The sequence below is a fragment of the Pleurodeles waltl genome, chromosome 12 (assembly GCF_031143425.1).
Source record: "Pleurodeles waltl isolate 20211129_DDA chromosome 12, aPleWal1.hap1.20221129, whole genome shotgun sequence".
In the NCBI taxonomy this organism is placed as follows: domain Eukaryota; kingdom Metazoa; phylum Chordata; class Amphibia; order Caudata; family Salamandridae; genus Pleurodeles; species Pleurodeles waltl.
The window spans coordinates 528704260-528726805 of NC_090451.1; the positions used below are offsets into that span (position 1 = coordinate 528704260).

Genomic DNA, 22546 nt, shown 5'->3' on the forward strand with positions numbered 1-22546 from the left:
GCCCAGTTTGCAAAACAGCTCCCTCAAGGGATTGTGGTACAGTAAAAGGTTTAGGGTGTACCAGCATCTTTGACAAGGCTATTCTGTCCCCAAGGAAGAGGGGAGGGCGATCCAGGGGGTCAGTCAGTTCAGATAGTTTGCTGAGTATGGGGCATTAGTTATTACTCCGTTTACTTGGCTGCCAAGACAGCAGATCGATCCCTCCTTCACTCCGAGGGAAAGTCCAGGCCGACCTTCAGCTGTCTCAGCGGTAAATGGAAACATTCGGACATCCCCTCGGTTTATTTGTAAACCTGTATAATTGCCTTAAGGAACAGCATCTATCATAGATGTCAGGTTAACTCCGGGATCCCTGACAAGCAGGAGGATGTTGTCATTGTGTACGGAACGCAAAACCTGCAGCTGTGCCATTGGCTCAGGCCATCGTCCACAGCGTCGTTCCGATATTTGACTAATAATGAAGATCCTGCAGTGCAGTGGGGAAAACTATCTACATATAATTGTAATTCTGCATGGTGGGAATCTTCATTGAAGTCATGAATAATCCCCCCTTCCCTGGTATCCATCTCCCAGAAAAGGAAACCTATCATTCATAGAGATTATTCCAAAGTCGTGTTCATTTTGTGCTCTTTAGAACTTCTTCTCTAAAGCATCTGCAGGTACAAAGCATGGTAGGATGCAGAAGCTGCCGGCTTAGCAGAGGAGCAGAGTCCTGCTTTCCGCTTCCTACCTGGCTCCCTTTCCATTCATTTCTCACATTTTTCGAATGTGTAGGGCACCACGGTTAGGCATATGCTGCAAGGTTGTTTCTACCTATTCTGTTTCATTTTTGGGTGCTATTTTTAAATTTAAAAAGCACCAACATTTGGTAAATCCAGCCTTTGATACATCCCAGTAGATGGGTTTGCATGTTCATACATATAACATACTTGTGTTTTTACAGTTTACTGTGATTCATTTATATGTTACGTACGGCTCTCGCAAAGAGCCACTATCAAGAATATCATATTCTAAATCTGGTTATTCACTGCTATGGCGTAGCAAAATTGGGAAGTGTAGGTTGTTTTCCTCTGTTATTAAGTCCCTAAAAGAATTCTAGCCCAGTCTCAAAGGCCTCTCAGAGCGCCCGAAAATGTAGCATTGGGTCTTGGGAGAGCAGAGAGCACACATTTTTACCAATTAGAAGGATGATTTTTATGTTGTAAACATTTTCTGGGATCCCTACTTGCAGGCAGGAATAGTCTAACATTTACGACTTCACTGAAGAAACTAGCGCAGCTATAGCAACAGGTTAAAACAATAAGTGAGGGCACCATGGAAAAGAGCATCTGTAAATGCAAGTTTAATGTAGCAGTTATGTTATCATATGACACGTGTAGGAAAGTGCCACTGTTGGCATGGTTACCGCCCACACCCTTTTTGCCTAGTGTTGATGCCAACTTTAAAAGTGTGCTGGGATCCTGCTTAACTGTGCCTTTGTTTCCACAATCGGCACAGCCCTGGCACACAGTTAAGTCCCTTGTAAAAGGTACCCATGGTACCAAGGGCCCTGTGGCCAGTGAAGGTCCTCAAGGGCTAAGGCATGAATTATGCCACCCTAGGGGACCCCTCACCAAGCACATGTACACTGCCTTGCAGCTTGTGTATGCTGGTGGGGAGAAAAAGGCAGAGTTGACATGGCACCCCACACAGGGTGCCATGCCCACAAACCACTGCCTGTGGCATAGGTAATATACCCCTCTAGCAGGCCTTACAGCACTAAGGCAGGTTGCACTATACCATAGGTGGGGGCATCGCTGCATGAGCAATATGCCCCTACAATGTCTAAGTCCATTCTTAGACATTGTAAGTGCAGTGTAGCCATATTGAGTATATGGTCTGGGAGTTTGTCATTACACCTCCACAGCGCCATAATGACTTCACTGAATACTGGGTAGTTTGGTATCAAATTTCTCAGCACAATAAAACCATACTAATGCCAGTGTTTGATTTATTGAAAAATGCACACAGAGGGCATCTTAGAGATGCCCCCTGTATTGTAGCCAAACTGCTAGTATAGGACTGACCGTTCTCTGCCAGCCTGCCACTTTCAGACAAGTTTCTGACCACATGGAGTGAGTACCTTTGTGCACTCTGTGGTCAGAAACAAAGCTTGTCCTGGATGGAGGTGCTTCACACTCACCCCTACAGGAACTGTAACACCTGGCAGTAAGCCTCAAAGGCTCAAGTCTCGGATTACAGTTCCCCAGGGCACTCCAGGTACTGGAGCTACCCACCCCTTGGACAATGCCCCACTTTTGGCGGCAAGTCAGACGGGAAAACAGGTAGAAGTGACCACCCCAGCCAGGACCATCCCTAAGGTGTCCCGAGCAGAGGTGACCCCCCTCCCTGCAGAATGCTCCATCTTGGTTTGGAGGACAGAGACCAATAGGATTAGGTTTGTGCCCCCCTTCCCAAAGGGAGTGCGCACAAGGAGGGTGCAGCCACCCTCCGGGACAGTAGCCATTGGCTACTGCCCTCTGACCCCCTAAAACGCCCCTAAATCTAGGATTCAAGGGCCTCCCTGAACCCAGCTCACCAGATTCCTGGTGACCTAACAAGAAGGAATGCTTAGCTGAAACCCCCAGCAGAGAAGAAGGAAGACAGCTGATTTGGCCCCAGCCCTACCGGCCTGTCTCCTGCTTCAAAGAACCTTCAAAAGAACAGTGACACAGCCAGCAGGACCAGCGACCTCTATCAAGCTCCAGAGGACTGCCCTGCACCTAAAAGGACCAAGACCTCCTGTGGACAGCGGCCCTGTCCAAGAAGAAACCAACAACTAAGAACTCACTCCGAATGTGTGAGTCCTTACCACTCTGCACTCGATGCCCACGGCCCGTATCCAGATGGCTGAACCAGCTAGGGAGGATCCCCAGGCGGTTCTGAGCAAGTACCCACCCGGGGTTGACCTTTCCACGACGACACCTGCAGAGGGAATCCCGAGGACCCCCTCCAGGCCGTGAAAGCTCCGGATGAAGATATCAGACACCAAAGGACCCACTGCACCCGCAACCCCAAGGTCTTGGATAAACCGACACCCGGTGCAGCCACGTTCATCAGGCAGCCCTCCTCCCTGTCCTGCCGGTGGTGTTCCCGAAACAACCCCTTAGACCTCACGTGCAGCCTCTGAATGACCCCTGGGGTCCCCTCATCAAGAATCATTGGAGACCCGACATCTTGTTTGCACCCTGCAACTGGCCGCCCCAGTGCAGCTGAGGGTGTATGTTTGGTGCAGGCTTGTGCCCCACGTGCTCCTCTAAACTCCCCAGGTCTGCCCTCCAAAGTCGCAGGTACTTACCTGCCTGCAGATCTGAAACTGAGTGCCCCCCAGTCTCCATAGGAGCCCATGTTAATTTTGCCTACACTTTGACCTCTGCACCCGGCCGGCCCTGTGTTGCTGGTGGTGGGTTTTGGGGTTAACTTGAACCCCAACCTGTGGACTTCCTAACCCCCATAGACTGGAACTGTAAGTGCTGTACTTACCTGTAAAACGATCAACTTTTCTCCCCCCCACCCCCAAGAAACCGTTTATGAAAATTGCACAGATTATTGCCAATATTTTAAAAAACTTTGACATCGATTTCAAACAAAGTACTGTTGATACATGTGTGAAATACAAATCTATTAAAGTACTTACCTGCAACTTGAATCTTGTGGTTCTGATAATAAATTAAGAAAATATATTTTTGCTACATAAAAACCATTTTGGTCTGGAGTTAAGTCATTGAGTGTGTGCCTCATTGCTTGACTGTGTGTGTACAACACATGCTTTGCACTACACTCTAATAAGCCTAACTGCTCGACCACACTACCACAAAAGAGAGCATTAGTATTATCTACTTTAGCCTCTGTTGCCTCTGGAGAACCTCTGGACTCTGTGCACACTATATCTCATTTTGATATAGTATATACAGAGCCAGCTTTCTACAACACTGTCCCAGAATCTCCTGCATGTGATGTCTCAACTTTTTTTTTTTGTTTGTTTTGTTCCTAGGGCTCTGTATTCTTTCCGCTCCCAGATGGAACAGGCTTGCAGTACCTCTTACAAGGTATCTCAGAACCACCAAAGGCTTTGGGGACAATCATACGTGAAGTGCCATGCAAAACATCATACATGGAGCTGCTCCATGTCACCAACTGGCTGAACAAAGCACAGAGGTACAGTGTGAATGTAGCAGTAATATAGGGATGGGGCAAGACTTGTCATTTGTATAATGCTCTGTGACACCTATAAAGTGTTAACTATAGGCTGGACAGAAAAGGTTAGTTTGTTGCAGTATTCCTCTGGGGCATTACAGAGTGTATAGGCAACTGCACTGTATACATGTCTGTGTTGCTAATTATGGATGAATAATGAATGTATTAAGTTCCTGCAAACAGATTTCTCTGAAAATCTGCGAAAGGAAGAGGCAATGCTTGGCTTCATCTTAACCAGTGCCTGACTGGCAACCTAAAGCAGCCCTGGCAATTTTGTCATACCAGCCCCATGGAATGGAAGTGCAATGTGGGGGGGGGGGGGGGGGGGGCAGGAGGGGTTCAGTGACAAAGCAATGCTGTTTTTGTTTCTGGGGGCCGATATTGCAAGCACTGCTGCAAAACTGCCCACCAGTAACAAAACCGACCTCCACTGCTGAAAAACCAGCCCCACCCTTCCAGCCTACCAGGAAAAATGACCATTACGGCCAGTCCAGCCCTGATCTTAGTCTCCAAGATATTGACGTTGCTAAACTGCCTTTTTTTAATCAAAGGAGGGTCATTTGAATCTTTTTAAAACATGCCAGTCAAACAAAATATTGAGATCATCCGTTATGCATCAATAGTTTGTCCAGTCATTAAAAACTGATACATGCTTTTCACTTCTGCCTTTCCTATAAAGAGATTTCCAACCGAATCATGATCACAACTTTTATCGGCGATCTCCTAGGCCCTCCCATTTGTTTGTTGGAATTATTCTAAAGATTCCTCTTCTTTAGATGTAACGATATTTGATTAAATCATACGGTAAACTTCTCCAATTTGCTTCCCTTACTCCTCGCCACTCTAATTGTATTAGAGACCTGTTGAAAGCCCTCCCCAAATAGGTAATAAGTTATTAGTTAACCTGAACTTCTCTTTGCAAAATTTATCAAGGTAGCACATTTATAACTTCAACACCTGGAAACTAAAGGACTCTAGTCTAAAGGAATAGGAGATGGCTCTTTTGTCCTAGCAGCCACAGTAATGATTTATCTTTCCTTTTCATTTTGGAACTGTATCGAGACTGTGAGCCTGATTTGCCCACTTTTCTTTTAAATTCAGCTCTGCATCTGGTAACATTTGGAGAGTTTCAGTGCTTATTCAAATCAGTCAACAATGTCGCTGATAAGCCCCAGTTGATTATAGCCTTTCACATTTGGACGGAAACCCACTGCTCTCACCACATGCCCTCTCCATTATTTTTTCAAGCTCTGCAATTTATTTTATTGAAGGGACTTATACTTCTCCAGGGCATGGTGTAAATATTTCTGGTCTTTGATCTGGTGTTTTCTCTCCTCAGTATCCGCAGTTATTTGACTTCACCTTGGATTTTTCCAACATTTCTATTAAGCGTATGCAGCACTTTATTCATCTTGTCCAATTTAGTCTGGTTTGGAAGTATTTCTTTGAATCCTTTGCAATGTTGTCTTTATTCCACTTTTCGATTGGGTAAGATCCCTAGAGTGGATCTTTAGTGAGAGATATCTGCTAGCCATATGCTTTCTGGGAAAAGACAATCCCACCAAACGGTTTCTGCAGCAAGATGGCTTGGACAAACCTCTGGGGACCTTTCAGCTATCTCTAAACAAGGCTGCTCATCCTTGTTTCACCATTCAACTTCCTTTCCAGAGAGGCTGTGGCAATCCATCCCAACAAGGGAGCTGATCTGTCATAGCTTCGCTGTCTGGCTTACTCTGAATGACTTGTGAATTAAGTCTGCAGCAGTACCAGGGTGCAGAAACTTAGCCCAATATGCCCAGCAGAATCTGGCCTTGTACCAGAAATGTGAAAGGACAAACCCTATCTCCCTCAATCGATCAGTCCGCCACAGGTAAGAAATTAACAACTATCCACCAGTAGGATCTGCAGGGGAGTCCCCTGCCATGTTTGTGTACTTGGTGCTCTGGTACCCTGGAGAATTTGTTGCATGCTGTGTCACACAACCCCCATTAGAAGTGAGATCAGCAACTGCTGTCATCTTGCTCGGTCTCAAGCCACGCCTCTTGTAAGTTAGCCTTTATTGAGTCTAGCAGCAATCTTACGTCTTTCTTTGAAATTACTCAAATTTCTAAGCACTTAGAATCGGGCGTCAATGATATAGGCTATCACATTATTTTTGTCCATGCATAGATGTGAGAATCAAAATTAAAATGGTGTGTATGCAGTTATGTCTTTTTTGTTTCAGGATTTGCTTTTGAAATTGCATTTACAATATGCTACAGTTTGTCTCATTTCTCAGTTTACTTGGTCATAGTTCTATTTATTCATGTTCATATGCTTTTTTGAATATTTGCAGCTTAGCGACAGTGAATTACAATACATTTTGCACTTCATATTAAAATTGGTTCACCCTTTCCTCTTTCTGTCCTACCTTCCACGTACATGTTTGCTTTTTTCTCCTGCTTTCCTGCTTAACCTTGCTACACCCTCCAAATATTGCACTTTCCTTTCTATCCAGCTTCCTAAATCAACACATCGTTCCTTTCTGTCATTTCTACCGTCATGCTGTTATTACAATTCTGCACCCCATTCTCTTCCTTTCCCCATCCTCGGTCCTATCTTTCACCCTCCTTTCTCTATTCGTTATCCTCCCCAGGGCCTCAATTACTCTTTATATTCTAGCTTAATTGTCCTCCCTTTCTTCCTTCTCTCCTAATGTTCAGATTCCTCACGTCTGCTTTGTTTCCCATAGACTCCGTGTAACAGTGGAAATGCTCAAACCAGAACGCTTGGATAGTACCACTACCCTGAAGGGACTCGACTATCTGGATCTTCCTGCTGCTTCGAAAAGAGACTACAGGCTGACATTTTTCTCTCATAAGGAGGGAGTATTCTCTTCCAAGGTACGAAAGTGGATAGCAGTGAGTGCAAATCCCAACCTCGCACCAAGAATATCTTTCTGCTAATCTCTTGTTTCGCCAGGGTGGGCTTTTCCTCAGAGTTGCAGAATAAAGCATACACATGAACTAGCCTCTGGCGTGCTGCAAGGGCGTTTAGAGTCCTGGTGGAGCTCATATTTCGAATGGCACATTAATGCAGTTTTGGGTGGAAAAGTACGATTACACCCAAATAGTGATTTTACTTCCATGGTACTTCCATGGTTTTCGCATGCTTAACACCTCAACGTTTTCTCGGGGGAGGCAACTAATTGTCGGACAGCCATGGATTTTTTGTTTCCAGAATACTGCTTTGGAATTATGAGTTCACATGCAGGAATCGGTGCAGTTGCACCTCGTGATATTTGGGGTGGGGTACCCTATTCCAAACAGGAGCATATGGAATTAAGTCATAATCTACTAGGAACGCCATAAGACAATATTACTGATTACCCCAGTATCAGTAACGCGGGTGCAGATACCACATAGTGTATTTCCACAGAACAATGACCACTTGTAATGAGAGTGCGAATATATTTTCTGCGATGTTTGTAAAATTGCTTTTATGCCCAGCCAGTCATTACTCTATCCCTCAAAGTTACTCTGTGCCAGCCAGGTCAGTTATTATGCCTCAAGCAACTCCCGATTTAGTCTACAACTGTTTTGTTAGCAAAAGTCTCCAGTGAGGAGTATGGAATTTTACAAGGTTCGTATTTCCAAGGAATTAACCTTGTTCCTGAATTTCAGCTAAAGAATAGTAATGTTTTGTAGTGCACGTACAGATGATTTTGTCTTTTACGTACAGGGCACAGTTGCAACTTTTTTGACTTTCTATTTGTTTTATGTGACGTTTATGGTGGGCTCATGACCTGTGTTTTTACAATGAAGTAACAAAGATCATACTTCTTTTCGAAGGTTTATTGCTTTTACAACCACTTCCTTTCCTACCAATACTAAAACCAACACATACTCTGAAACGTCTTCTTTTGTATTTAAAAACGTTTTTGTCCTCATCTTCTGTCAGATAAAGGGGAGCACACCTAGCAGAATGCCCATTTACCATCTGAGGGAATAGCTGCAGAATCACCTGGGCAGAGGGTATCTCGCTACAACAAGGTATTCCCTGCAAATTAAGCTTAACCACAGGATATCGGCCCTGGATCTCTCCGTGCAGTCTACGATGACCAGAGTCCTTACGTCCTTTTATTCTTGTTACAGTTTAAATCTAGTTTACATAATTTGTTTTCTGCCAGTTATCCAAAATGGGAGAAGTTGTCTGCAACCAGTTTACACAAACCTCCTCTCCTTTGCCAGTACCAAATGGATACTTACCTTCCTAGAGGCTTGACATCTTGAGCCCGGTCTTCAAATTCCCATCTCTCCCAGCTGTCCCACCTTTGCCCTCCACAAAGCCAATTGCTGATATTTATTCCAAGAGATAGTGCCCCTGGTTTCCTCCTTTAGGGCCTCCCATGAGAGCATACTGGAACCTACTCTCAGCTGCTCGAGTACATAATACCAGTGTTAATCAGTGATAACTTATCCTATAGGTATGAAGAGGTCCAAATAGGGACATACTCTGATTAATAGTTTATACCTAGGATTTTTCGGATGTTATACAATATGTCAGAGAAAGCCCGCAGTACCCTCAGCTTCACCTTATCAATAAATTTAGGATCACCAAATGTATAGAGAAAGCAATCCCGCTCAAATAGTCCTAGCATAGTGGCATAGAGCGCTCCCTTAATAGTCATGAGAGCTAGATAACTGCATTCTCGAATTCCTAAATTGGAAGGAGAGGTAGTACAGTAAAAAATCTGAAAGTGAAACCCCACCTTTTTCTAATTTCCTTCTTAGTTTCTTCCAGCCAAGTCTGGATACTTTGAAGCCCAAATGAAACACCTTAATTTGCCTTGTACCTTGGCCAAACATTCTTTGGGGGAAAGAAAAAGGGATGTTATTGAGTAAGTATGTCAACTTAGGAAGGATCACCATCTCAACTAAATTAGCTCGGTCATACAGCATGAGAGGTGCCCTGTAGGAAAGTACCCTCTTTCTTGGCATGGTTCTCCTAATTTTCTGCCTGTTGTCAGTGTGTTAGACTGTGTCCACTGGGATCCTGCTAATCAGGACCCCAGTGGTTATGCTCTCTCCCTTCTAATTTGGTAACTGTACCTTTTTCTTCTCACAATTGGCATACTGGTCCCCCCATGTGTTATTCTGCCACCCTTAGGGAGCCTATGCAAAGAGTTGTACAGGCCTGCCATTGCAGTCTGCCTGAAACGGGTGCATGCACCCGTTTTCACTACAGGTCACCCCACCGGGTCACTATAAGTCACCCCTATGGTAGGCTCTCTCAGCCCAGAGGGCAGGGTTGCAGGTACCTGTGTATGAGGGCACCCCTGGACTAGCAGAGGTGCCCCCAAATAACTCCAGATCCATTTTCCTGGACTTTGTGAGTGTGGGGACGCCATTTTCCGTATGTACTGGGCATAGGTCACTACCTATGTCCAGCTACATAATGGTAACCCCAAACCTGGGCATCTTTGGTATAAAACATGTCTGAATCATACCCCAATACTGTTGCAAGTATTGGAAGTATGATTTCATGCACTCTGGGGGCTCCTTAGAGGACTGACAGCATTGCTACTACCAGTCTTTCAGGGATTTCCTGGTAGCCCAGTAGGTGTGACTGGCTTGGCAAGGGTAGCCTCCCCAAGCCAATGGTATGCTTTGAAGAGCACATTTGGTGCCCTCTGTGCATAAACCAGTGAACACCGGTTCAGTGACCCCAGGTCCTCCTTCTGGCGTGAAACTGGACAATGGAAAGGGGAATTACCACTCCCTTGTCCATCACCACCCCAGGGGTGGTGCAGAGAGCTCCTCCAGAGAGTCCCTGAGTTCTGCCATCCTGTTTCCAAGGTTGGCAGGGACCTCTGGGAGCATCTGAGTGGCCAGACCAGGCAAGTGTCATCAGAGCCCCCTCCTGATAGGTGCTTACCTGGCTAGGTGATCAATCCCCCTTTCAGGGCTATTTAGGGTCTCTCTCTTGGGTGAGTTCCCAGATTCAGCTTGCAAGACTCCAGCAGGATTCCTCAGCAATGTCCACTTAGACTTCTAGCCACTGGAACCACGATTGGACCCTCTAGGAACCAACAACAATGCAATCCTCGAAGAAGACTCTTGGGCAAATTTGTTTCCACAGCTCCTGCCAGCTTTGCAACATTTCCCCGGCTGTGCATCCTCAGAAAACAGCAACTCTTCAGCCTGCACAAGAAGAAGGAGGAATCTCCGTTGGAGTGAAGGAGTCACTCCCCTGCATCTGCAGGCACCTGCTGCAACAACGACTGGCTGCATGGATCTCCCCTCATCTTGAGCTGCATGGATCCTGCATCACAGGTGGTAGTCTGGAGTAGTCCTCTTGGTCCTCTCTGCCAGCTTTCCAACTTTGGTGGATGTAAGCCCTTGCCTTCCCACCCCACGCAGGACCCTTTCTCTTGCAGCTGCCAAGGCTTATTTGCATCTCCTCCAAGGGATCTTCAGGCGATGTGTAGCTCCAGTCCTCAGCACTTCTTCCTGTGATGCCCAGCCCTCTGTGTGCTTCTCCTGCGGCATGGGATCTCTTTCTGTAGTGTTGCGTGGGCTTCTTCTGTGTCCCCGTCTTTTGGGACTCCTGTGGGCGCTGCCTTCACTTCTGTGGGTCCTCTTTGTTGCTGAGGATCCCCTGTGACTCCCCCTCCTGGGTTGAGTCCTCCTGGGCCTTGCTGGTCCCCGGCAGCACCACTTCTCCACTGACTGCAAGTTTGCCTTTGACAATGCTTGTTGGTGTAATTCCTGCACCAACACCCATCTGCAACCTTCACTCCAGTGTGGGACATCTTCTGCATCCATCAGGAACTCTTGTCCGGCTCCAGGGCTGGAGTGCTGACCTGTTTTCCCTCACCTTCGACCAACTCCTGTAAGCACAGCTGGGTGGATAGTAGATCCTACTCCTCCTGGACTCCACTGTGACTTTCAGACTTGGTCCCCTCTCTCCACAGGTCTTCCTTTCCAGGAATCCACCACTGGATTCTTGCAGTCTTGCCTGGGTGTCTTGTTTTTTACTTTTCCTTCCTTTTGGGGGCTTTGGGGAAATTCCAGTCATTTGCACCTGCTTTCATGGTCGCGGGGGGGGGTACTGTGTTACTTACTTCTGTGGTTTCCTAGTACTCCCAGCTCCCCTCTACACATTCCACCTACCTAGGTGGGGGGGTCCTGTGTTCGCATTCCATTTTTTTTAGGTTTGGGCTCCCTTTAAGGTCACTATTGGTTATTGCTATTTGCACTGTTTTCTGATCTTTTCTATGCCTATTTCCGATTACTAGTGTACATATTTAGTGTGTTTACTTACCTCCTAAGGGAGTATTGCCTGTTTAGTAATTGTGGTATTGTGTCACTAAAATAAAGTATCTTTATTTTTGTCACACTGTGTGGTTCTTTCATGTTTGTAAGTGCTGTGTGACTACAGTGGTATTGCAGGAGCTTTGCATGTCTCCCAGATAAGCCTTGGTTTCTCATCCACAGCCACCTCTAGAGAGCCTTGCTTCTAGACACTGCCTACACTTCACTGAGAGGATACCTGGACCTGGTATGAGGTGTAAGTACCTTAGGTACTCACCACACACCAGGCCAGCTTCCTACTTGCCCCTCTCTTACTAATGATCCTTCAATATCCTTCACATCCTATTTAGATTATACTTTGGCACCTCATCAACTTCTGCTTCACTGTGATTCAAAAGTATTTAATATTAGACAGACAGCACACCCCATAGTGCTTTCCAGTTTCCAGGACATCACTCCTGTCATATCATTATGTATGGAATAACCTGAGAAAGCCCCAAAAGCATTGGTGATCTCCTTCATACGAACCTCTGTTCTACTGGGGTACTTCGTATACAGAATTATATCAATAGGGTACTATCTCGACATCTGTTCTGAAAGCCTGCACTAGGGGCACAATATATAAATCAAAAAGTAGTAGGGAGAGTGGGCGTCCCTGTCGAATTCCCATAAAAAATGTTATTTTCCCAGTCAAGTTGCCATTTACCGGATGTAAGTAGAGTATAGTATTTTCATTGCATGCCAGTGGGAGGCCGACAATCTCTAAAACTTCCCACAGGCAGACCCAGCAAATCCAGTCACAGGCTTTGGCTGCATCAATGGTTACAATGGCCAGAGGGTCTGATTTTTTTTTTGTGGCCATTTCTATTGATGATATTAGCAAATGGGTAAGATCATGCAACAGCCTACCTGGCACAAATCCCTTCTGGCCTGGATGTATAATATTGCTAGCAACCTTAGAGAGTTTTCTAGATCGAAATCCAGCAAAGACCTTATAGTCATTATTTAGCAAAGAAATTGCCTATCTGATAGAGACTTCTAGCTGCAGATTCCTTACCTTAGAATTTCCTGGCGTCAGCTTGGAATCCGGAAATTTTGCTGAGCAATACCCTTGCGTGCGCCGTCAGGTGGTGTCGTTCGGATCCGTGTGCTATTGTCGACGTTGTTGGAGCCGTCTGATGTCACGGTTGGCCTACAAAGGCACCACACAGGCATGCAGTTCTTTTCATTACCACGCCGGTTAAAGCGCAAATCGGTAATCGAGCAATCCTCTGTCTTTTTTGACAGACCTTTTTCAACCTTTTTTTGAAGATTTTTTCAGTGTGTGCAAGATGACATGTAGGGAGACAGGGTTCAAGCTGTGCAGTGCCTGCCACTGTACCATGTCGGTGACAGACTCCCATAAGGTATGTCTCTGGTATTTGGACCAAGACCATAACTTGAAGTCGTGTTCCGACTGCCAGGTCATGGCTTCACAAGCTTTGAGGGAGCAATCCCTGAAGTTCATGGTGCCCCTGCAGTTGACGTGGGCTGGCGTGACTCCTCGGAGGTTGCAGGACCGCTCCAAGAGCCCGAAGTCCTCTTCGTCTCACTTGAGGTCCTCCGGGCACTTGGGGAAGAGGCACAAGAAGAAGAAGTCCAAGTGGACTTTGACTTCACCTCACCCGTTGGCCCACGAGGCGAGCTGGAAACGCCAACATTCCAGGCACAGTTCCGCAGAGACGTTGCCAGGGCCAACTTGGAGACTCTCCACCTTTCCAGGAGCCAGAGCGCCCCGCTCAACTCAGAGTTTTACAAGGCCATGCGTCTCGTACTTGAGCGGGCTGGCCCCACTGACGATTATTTGAGCTCTGCGGGGTCTGCAAGTTTCACGCTGGCAGCTTTGGCGCTGATGGGATCTCTTGGATCCGATATCGGATCCAGAACATCACCGAATCCACAGAGTCGGCCTCCTGCATCGCTCCCGACATAGATGCTCCCTGCACCACCGGTGCCCACTGGGAGCACAAGCTCCATTCTCATACCCAATCATCCAGAGGTGGAACGTACAATGCCGATTCCAGTGCCGACAGCACCAACAGGTGCCAGATCATTGCCCGAGCCTTTCTATGATCAGCCAGGAATTGGTGAGGAATGGGAGGGGGTTTCAGAACCCTCTGGAGTCTCAGTTGGAGCAAATGGAAAGGTATGAGGAGTTAGGAGAAGCCAGTGGACTGGACACCTCTCCAGATGCTGGCATGCTCTCAGCTCCTACGGTGGCTACGGAGGAGGGAGCACAGTATGCTATGGTGGTGTGTACAGCACTGAGGTCCTGGACCTAGATCTGCCTACGGTGCCAGTTAGGACTAACCTCCTGACTGAGGTGCTTCAGCCTGGGGTTTCTGCATCAGAACCAATGTTACCCTTTAATGAAGCCCACACGGATGTCCTGCTGGGGACGTGGATGAAACCCAGCACAGGAGCACCTGTAAATAGGACAATTGGCTGCTGCCATCGCCCAGCTCCAAGTGATCCTAGCTTTCTCACACAACACTCCACCCCGGAAAGCTTGGTGGTCCAAGCCTCTACTTCCTATGGCGCCTTCCCTTCCGCTCCCCAGATAGGGAATCCAAGAGGCTGGACCAGCTTGGGAAGAAGATGTCTTCTTCCTCTAGCCTGGCACTGAGGTCAGTAAACACCTCATGCCTTTTGGGAAGTATTTCCCATACTTTATTGGATACGGTGACGGAGGGCTTGCGGGACACTCTCACCAGCAGTCAAGGATGGGAGAGATGCAGCCAAGTTTACTATCAGGTGTGGTTTGGACTCGACTGTCTCACTGGGTACTGGGATCTTGTCGTCGGTGGCCCTTCATCACCAGGCCTGGCTTCATACATCTGGCTTTTCGTGGGATGTCTATGCAAACTTTATGGACATGTCCTTCGATCGATCCCCCCTATTTGGTGACAAGGCAGACTTGGCGCTGGAGTACTTCAAGGATTCTCTGGCTATGGCCAGGTCCTTGGGCCTCTCGGTGACCCTTTGCCAAGAGTCTGTCTTATGCTCTTTCGAGGCTTCAGAACGGGCGGGGTACCATGCCATCCATAGACCAGCTACCTTCCTCCGTCCGGTCAGCATCCTGTACGTGGATGAGGTCGTGGTACCTTCAGACCCAGAGAGTCTGGCCAGAAGTCGCCCACCACCCAGGTCCCTTGTCTACAGCGCCCAAGTCTTCCTAGTGTGATTCTGCAAGACCACACATGTCCAGTTGGAGGGAGGATACAATGTAATCTCCCTCACTAGTGGTCCCTAACATCGGACAAATGGGTCTTGCAGGTCATACAGAAGGGCCATTACCTCTACCTCCAGTTTTTCCCTTGATCAATGCGTCCATTAAAAGAATGGCTGATAGAGGATCACATAGTCTTGCTCCACGAGGAAGTTTCAGCTCTCTTGGACAAGGGAACCATAGAAAGAGTCCCGATGTCAGAAGTAGGCAGTGGTTGTTATTCCCGCTGGTTTCTGATGCCCAAAAAGAACAAGGGACTTCGACTATCGTAGATTTGCGGGCCATAAATATCTTCCTCAAAAAGAAGACATTAAAAATGCTCACTCTGGCTAAGGTCTTGTCTGCCCTAGACCAAGGAGATTGGATTGTAGCGTTGGATGTGCAGGATGCACATTTTCACATCCCCATCCTGACTGCCCACAGGTGTTACTGGTGGGTCAAGGTGGGCCAAGAGCACTTTTAGCTTACCATGCTCCCCTTCGGTCTCACCGGTGCCCCTCGGTGTTCACCAAAGTGATGGTGGCAGTAACAGCTCATCTGCGCAAGTTAGGGGTTTCAGTCTTTCCCTACCTTGACGACTGGCTGTTGAAGGCTCCTTCACCCCAGACTGTCATCCTTCACCTTCAGACTACGGCAAACCTCCTGCATTCGCTATGGTTTACTATAAACGTACCAAACTCACACCTGACTCCCTCTCAGAAGCTCCCTTTCATTGGATCTGTTCTGGAAGTAGTGCACTTTCGGGCATATTCTCCTGAGCAGCGAGCCCAGGGTATTGAGGTTATGATACCAATGTTTTGCCCTCTATCCTGGATTTCGGCAAGACAGACTCTGAGGCTGTTGGGCCTCATGGCCTCCTGCATCGTGTTAGTCAAATATGCCAGATGGCATATGAGGGCTCTGCAGTGCGACTTGAAGTTCCAATGGGCACAGCATGAAGGGAAACTCACCGAAATGGTTCAAATCTCGGAGCAAACTCCAAAAGATCTGCAGTGGTGGTTAGTGAACTGCGTTTGGGTCAGAGCCAGACTCCTCACTTCTATGATGGGGTGGCCATCTGAAAGAGATGGAGTTCGGAGGCGTCTGGTCTCCGGCGAAATACAGACTCCATATCAGTTTACTGGAGTTCCACGTAATCTGACTGGCATTGAAAGCATTTCTTCCTGTTGTAAAAGAGAGGATGGTACAGGTGTTCACGGACAACAGTACTGCAACAAGCAGGACGGTGTGGGTTCATGGAACCTTTGTCAAGAGACCCTGCGTCTTTGAACATGGCTGGAACCGCAGGACCGAACCCTGGTGGTTCAACACCTGGAAGGTTCTCTGAGCGCCAGGGCAGACAAACTCAGCCATCGAGGCCTATTGTAGGAAACTGGCCATGTTGCACTTATCTCCCCTCCCCCCCCCACACACACACACACACACACTTTTTGCCTGTTATAGATGCTGACTTGACTGAGAGTGTGCTGGGATCCTGCTAACCAGGCCTCAGCACCAGTGTGCTTTCCCTAAAACTGTACCATTGTTTCCACAATTGTGACATCTCTGGCACACAAGTAAGTCCCTTGTAAAAAGTACCAGTGGTACCAAGGGCCCTGTGGCCAGTGAGGGTCCCTAAGGGCTGCAGCATGCGTTGTGCCCCCCTAAGGGACCCCTCACCAAACACATGCACACTGCCATTGCAGATTGTGAGTGTTGGTGGGGAGAAAAAGGAAAAGTCGACATGGCATCCCTCACAGGGTGCCATGCCCACAAAACACTGCCTGTGGCATAGGTAAGTCACCCTTCTAGCAGGCCTTTCAGCCCTACGGCAGGGTGCACTATATCACAGGTGAAGGCTGAGCTCCATTAGCAATATGCCTCTACAGTGTCTAAGTCCATTCTTAAACATTGTAAATGCAGTGTGGCTATATTAAATGCATGGGCCGGGAGTTTGTGATTACGAACTCCACAGCTCCACAATGGCTTCACTGAAGGCTGGGAAGTTTGGTAATAAATCCACACTGATGCCAGTGTTGGATTTATTCTAAAAAGCACACAGATGGCATCTTAGATCTGCCCCCTGTATTTTACCCAACCCTCTAGTGTAGGGCTGACTAGTCTGTAAAAGTATAAAAAAATAAGGGGATTCGGAGGATTGTGAGGTCCAGTGTATGTCCTCCAATAAAAGTTACTAATAATGTGATACACTGTTCCTAGAGAGCAAGAAGAAGACAGGGAGAGTAATAGGGGATCCTATGTTGTAGGAGCAAGAGTCCTCACACACCCAACTGGGTGTCATGCTTCATCATTGGACCAGCTCCTCGTCAGACTGGCGCTGCAATGTCTGGCGGGCACCACCCTTTCGGGGGGCTCTTTGCCGGAGGTCTTATTTGATGATGCCGCCCTTTCCCACAGGTAAGTGAGGGGGAAAGGGAGAGGGAGAATGATGAAGCATGACACCCAGTTGGGTGTGTGAGGACTCTTGCTCCTACAAAATAGGATCCCCTATTACTCTCCCTGTCTTCTTCTTGCTCTCTAGGAACAGTGTATCACATTATTAGTCTGTAAAAGTAAACACAGGATCCCTGTGTTACTCTATATAATAGGTCAACATGTTTCTTGCTGTTTTTAGTCAATAAATGATCTTTAGCGATTAGTCAGGACCTTAGCACGTACCTAATCCTTTAAGCAATTAGGAACCCATAATAGGGAAATCAGAAACCCTCCAAATATTAAAGTTAGGGCCTCATCGGGGAAAATATCAGGCTTGAAAAATCCACTATGGTTTTGAAGTAGAACCGTCAACTCTGTTCCACCTACGAGCACTGCGGGACCCGGGAACTAGTTAGGGGTAATATTTGGAGGGTTTCTGATTTCCCTATTATGGGTTCCTAATTGCTTAAGATTAAGATCTCCGGTAAAGAGCCCCCTCGTGGGGCCAGTCAGGCATTGCAGCGCCGGCCTGACGAGGAGCATAGCCTTATGATGAAGCATGTCACCGGAAAGTGAGTGAGGGCTCTTGCTTCGAATATATTGATTTCCACTCAATGCAGAACCATTAGTCTGAAAGAAACCCTCTTGTGTTCTGGAACTGTGTGTATATCATTTTGATTTGTTGATTATTGGGAGCCATACACACAGGACCAGGAGTCTTTCCTCCGAATCTCCCACTTATGCCCCTCCCTGTTGTTGTTGTTTGATGACTAGTCTGTGCCAGCCTGCCACTAGCAGACAAGTTTCTGACCCGATGGGGCGAGGACCTTTGTGCTCTCTGAGGCCAGGAACAAAGCCTGCTCTGGGTAGAGGTGCTTCACACCTCCCCCCTGCAGGAACTGTAACGCCTGGCAGTGAGCCTCAAAGACTCAGACCTCCTGTTACAGTGCCCCAGGGCACCCCAGCCAGTGGAGGTGCCCCCCCCACCTACTCACCCACCCCCTCCCCCCAGACAAAGTCCCATTTTTGGCGGCAAGTTCAGCTGGAAACTTAGGGAAAACAAGAAGGAGTGACCACTTCAGCTGGGACCACCCCTAAGGTGTCCGGAGCGGAAGTGATCTCCTCCCTGCAGAATCCTCCATCTTGGTTTGGAGGACAGGGACCAATAGGGTGAGGAATATGCTCCCCTCCCCTAAAGGAGAGGACACAGGAAGGTTGTAGCCACACTCAGGAAAGGAAGCAGTTGGCTACTACCTCTGACCCCTGTAACACCCCGAAATCCAGGATTTAAGGGATCCCTGAACCCAGTTCATCAGATTCCTGGTGACCTCACAAGAAGAAAGAAGGATTACTTAGCTGAAACCCCAGCAGAGAAGACAGAAGACGAAAACTGACTAGGCCACAGCCCTACCGGCCTGTCTCCAGCTTTAAAAGCCTTGCAAAAGAAAGTGACGCATTCTGTGGTTCCAGCAACCTCTCCCAAACCTCCAGAGGACTGCCTGCATCAACGAGGACCAAGAACTCCTGTGGATGGTGGCCCTTTCCAAAAAGAAACTACACCTAAGTGCTCTAGAGCCTCCCCAGATCCGCGAGTCCTGACCACTGTGCACCCGACGCCCACGGCCCCTGTCCAGGTGGCCCAACCAACTAGATAGGGTTCCCAGGCGATTCCGAGCAAGTGCCCACCCGGGTGACCTCTTAGAAGGTCTCTAAGGGACTGCAGCATGTATTATGCCACCCTGGGGACCCCTCACTCAGCACATGCACACTGCCTCACAGCTTGTGTGTGCTGGTGGGGAGAAAAAGACTAAGTCAACATGGCACTCTCCCCAGGGTGCTATGCCCACAACCCACTGCCTGTGGCATAGATAAGTCACCCCTCTAGCAGGCCTCACAGCCCTAAGTCAGGTTGCACTATACAGCTGGTGAGGCCATAGGTGCATGAGCGCTATGCCCCTACAGTGTATAGGGTCACTGTAGGGGTAAGTGCAGGGTAGCCATAAAGAGTATATACACAGTTCCATAATGGCTACACTGAATACTGGGAAGATTGGTATCAAACTTCTCAGCACAATAAATCCACAATAAATCCACACTGATGCCAGTTTCAGATTTGAGAAATGCACTCGGAGGGCATCTTAGAGATGCCCCCTGCATGCCAGCCCAACTGCTAGTGCTAGGCTGACCGGTCTCTGTCAGCCTGCCACTTCCAGACCACTTTCTGGCCACATGGGGTGAGTGCCTTTGTGCACTCTGTGACCAGGAATAAAGCCTGTCCTGGGTGGAGGTGCTTCACACCTCCCCCTGCAGGAACTGTAACACCTGGCGGTGAGCCTCAAAGGCTCAAGCCTGGTGTTACAATGCCCCAGGGCACTCCAGCTAGTGGAGGAGCCCACCCCCAGGACACAGTCCCCACTTTTGGCGGCACGTCTGGAGGCGATAATGAGAAAAAACAGGAGGAGCCACCCTCCAGCCAGGACAGCCCCTATGGTGTCCTGAGCTGAGGTGACCCCTTACTTAGAAAATCCTCCATCTTGCTTTGGAGGATTTCCCCCAATAGGATTAGGAATGTGCCCCCCTCCCCAAAGGGAGGAGGCACAAGGAGGGTGTAGCCACCCTCAGGGACAGTAGCCATTGGCTATTGCCCTCCAGCCCTAAACAAACCCCTACATTTTGTATTTAGGGGCGACCCTGAACCCAGGAAAACAGATTTCCTGACGACCTAAAGAAGAAGGACTGGTGACCTGAAAGCCCCGCAGAGACGAAGGAGACGACAACTGACTTGGCCCCAGCCCTACCGGCCTGTCTCCAGACTCAAAGAACCTGCAACAGCGAAGCATTCAGTGGGACCAGTGACCTCTGCCGACTCAGAGGACTGCCTGGCAACCCAAAGGACCAAGAAACTCCTGTGCACAGCGGCTCCGTCCTAACATCAAAGAAGAAACCGACTTTAAAGGGACTCCAGCCTCACTCCTGAAGCGTGAGTCCCCAACACTCTGCACCCTACTCCCCAGGCTTGTTTCCAGAGGAACCAACACTGCAGTGAGGACCCACAGGCGACTCCCACGATGTGGATACCCTGAGATAACTTGCATTCACCCCCATTGCGACACCTGCAGAGAGAATCCAGAGGCTCCCCCTGACCGCGACTGCCCTGTAACAAAGTTCCCGACGCCTGGAAGAAGCACTGCACCTGCAGCCCTCAGGCCAGAGAGGAACCAACTACTGGTGCAAGAGTGACCAGCAGGTGTCCCCCATCTTTTCCCGGTCGGTGGCTGGCCCGAGAAGCCCCCGTGTGCCCTGCCTGCATCGCCAGAGTGACCCCCGGGTCCCTCCATTGAAATCAACATAAAACCTGACACCTACTTTGCACACTGTACCTGGCTGCCCCTGTGCTGCTGAAAGTGTATTTTGTGTGCCTGTTTGTGACCCCGCCCCAGTGCTCTACAAAATCCCTCTGGTCTGCTACCTGAGGACACTGGTACTTAACTGCTAGCAGACTGGAACCGGAGCACCCCTGGTCTCCATCGGCCCCTATGTTATTTGAGGCCCTCTTTGACCTCTGCACCTGACCGGCCCCGTGATGCTGGGTGTTTGGGGTTGACTTGAACCCCCAACGGTGGGCTGCCTATGCCCTGGAGACTGAACTTGTAAGTGCTTTACTTGCCTGCTAAACTAACTTGTACTTACCTCCCCCAGGAACTGTTGAATTTTGCACAGTGCCCACTTTTAAAATAGCTTATTGCCAATTTTGACAAAACTGTGTACATTACTGTTTTACTCCAAAGTTCTATATTTACCTATGCCAAGTACCTTACAATTTATGTATTTACTTGACTTCTGAATCTTGTGGTTCCAAAATAAATTAAGAAAATAATATTTTTCTATATAAAAACCTATTGGCCTGGAGTTAAATCTTTGAGTGTGTGTTCCCGTTTATTGCCTGTGTGTACAATAAATGCTTAACACTACCCTCTGATAAGTCTACTGCTCGACCACACTACCACAAATAGAGCATTATTATTATCTATTATTGCCACTATCACCCTCTAAGGGGAACCCTTGGACTCTGTGCACACTCTCTCTCGCTTTGAGATAGTATATACATAGCCAACTTCATACAACAGTCATTTCGGATGATCACTCTACAAGACGTGTTACGATTACTCAACCAAGGTAATTTCATGACGGCCTTGGACCTCCAAGACACCTATTTCCATATCCCGATCTACCCCAGTCACAGGAAATTCTTACGCTTCAGAGTTGCAATTCAAAGTGCTGCCTTTTGGCCCGAGATCGGCTCCTCGAGTTTTCACCAAGGTTTTAGCTCTGGTGGCAGCCCACCTTGGACAAGTGGGAATTAAAGTGTTTCCATACTTGCTCGATTGGTTAATAAGTGCACAAACAGCATCCAGGGCAGCCAGAGACACAGCAAAACGCCTTTCCCTCTTCTTGAGATTAGGCCTCTCAGTCAGCTACCAAAAATCACTCCTAAAGCCATCAAATAGCATCACGTTTCTGGGAGCCGTATTAGATACGGAACAAGCAAAAGCTTTCACCTCTCAGGACAGGCAGAAGAGGATTCGAAGTCTGGCACTCCGCATCAGCGAAAGAAAGTCCACTTTTGTCCGGATTTACAAATCATTTTTGGGGATGCTCTCCTCGTGCATTCCGTTGATACCAAACTGCCATCTCCACATGAGAAGACTTCAGCAACAGCTAGACAGTCAGTGGAAGCAAATAAGCGGATGATATTGTCCAAATAACCCCACCAATGAAACAAGCCATGGAATGGTGGAGGAAGACCCCCCACATCTCTGCGTGTCTCTTTTCGAAATCAAAGACCAGAGCATGTTGTGAGCACAGACTTATCTCTGGAGGGATGGGGCGTGCACCTCCAAGACCTGAAAGTGAGAGGGAAATGAAACACCCAGGAACCAATTCTCCACATCAACCTGTTGGAATTAAAAGCCGTGTTCCTGGCGCTCAAAGCCTTCCTCACCAAGATCAAAGGCTCATCGGTTTTGATCCGAACCGACAACACCGCAAGTATGCATTACCTCAACAAGCAGGGAGGTACAAAATCGCCGGTGCTGTCTCTTCAAGTGCAGGAGATATGGAATTGGTCACTTCAATGTCACATAACTGTCAGAGCAGAACACATCCCAGGAATATCCAACATCATGGCGGACTCGTTAAACAGAACCTCAATGACCTGCCACGAATGGGAGCTCAACCAGGCAACTCTCGATCATCTCTTTCTTTGCTGAGGCAAACCCAGTCTGGGTCTATTTGTGACAAAAGAAAACAAAAAATGCCAATACTACACAAG

General features: G+C 48.0%; 1 protein-coding gene across 2 annotated transcripts in view; it reads left to right on the top strand.

Moving 5' to 3' along the window:
* Window positions 1-22546, top strand: part of HYDIN (HYDIN axonemal central pair apparatus protein) — a 2122366-nt gene that overhangs the window by 2090456 nt on the left and 9364 nt on the right. For both annotated transcript variants that reach the window (XM_069217473.1, XM_069217472.1), the window contains 2 exons: window positions 4034-4197; window positions 6968-7118. In XM_069217473.1, coding sequence (XP_069073574.1) covers window positions 4034-4197; window positions 6968-7118 — 315 coding nt within the window. The remainder of the gene's footprint in view (window positions 1-4033; window positions 4198-6967; window positions 7119-22546) is intronic.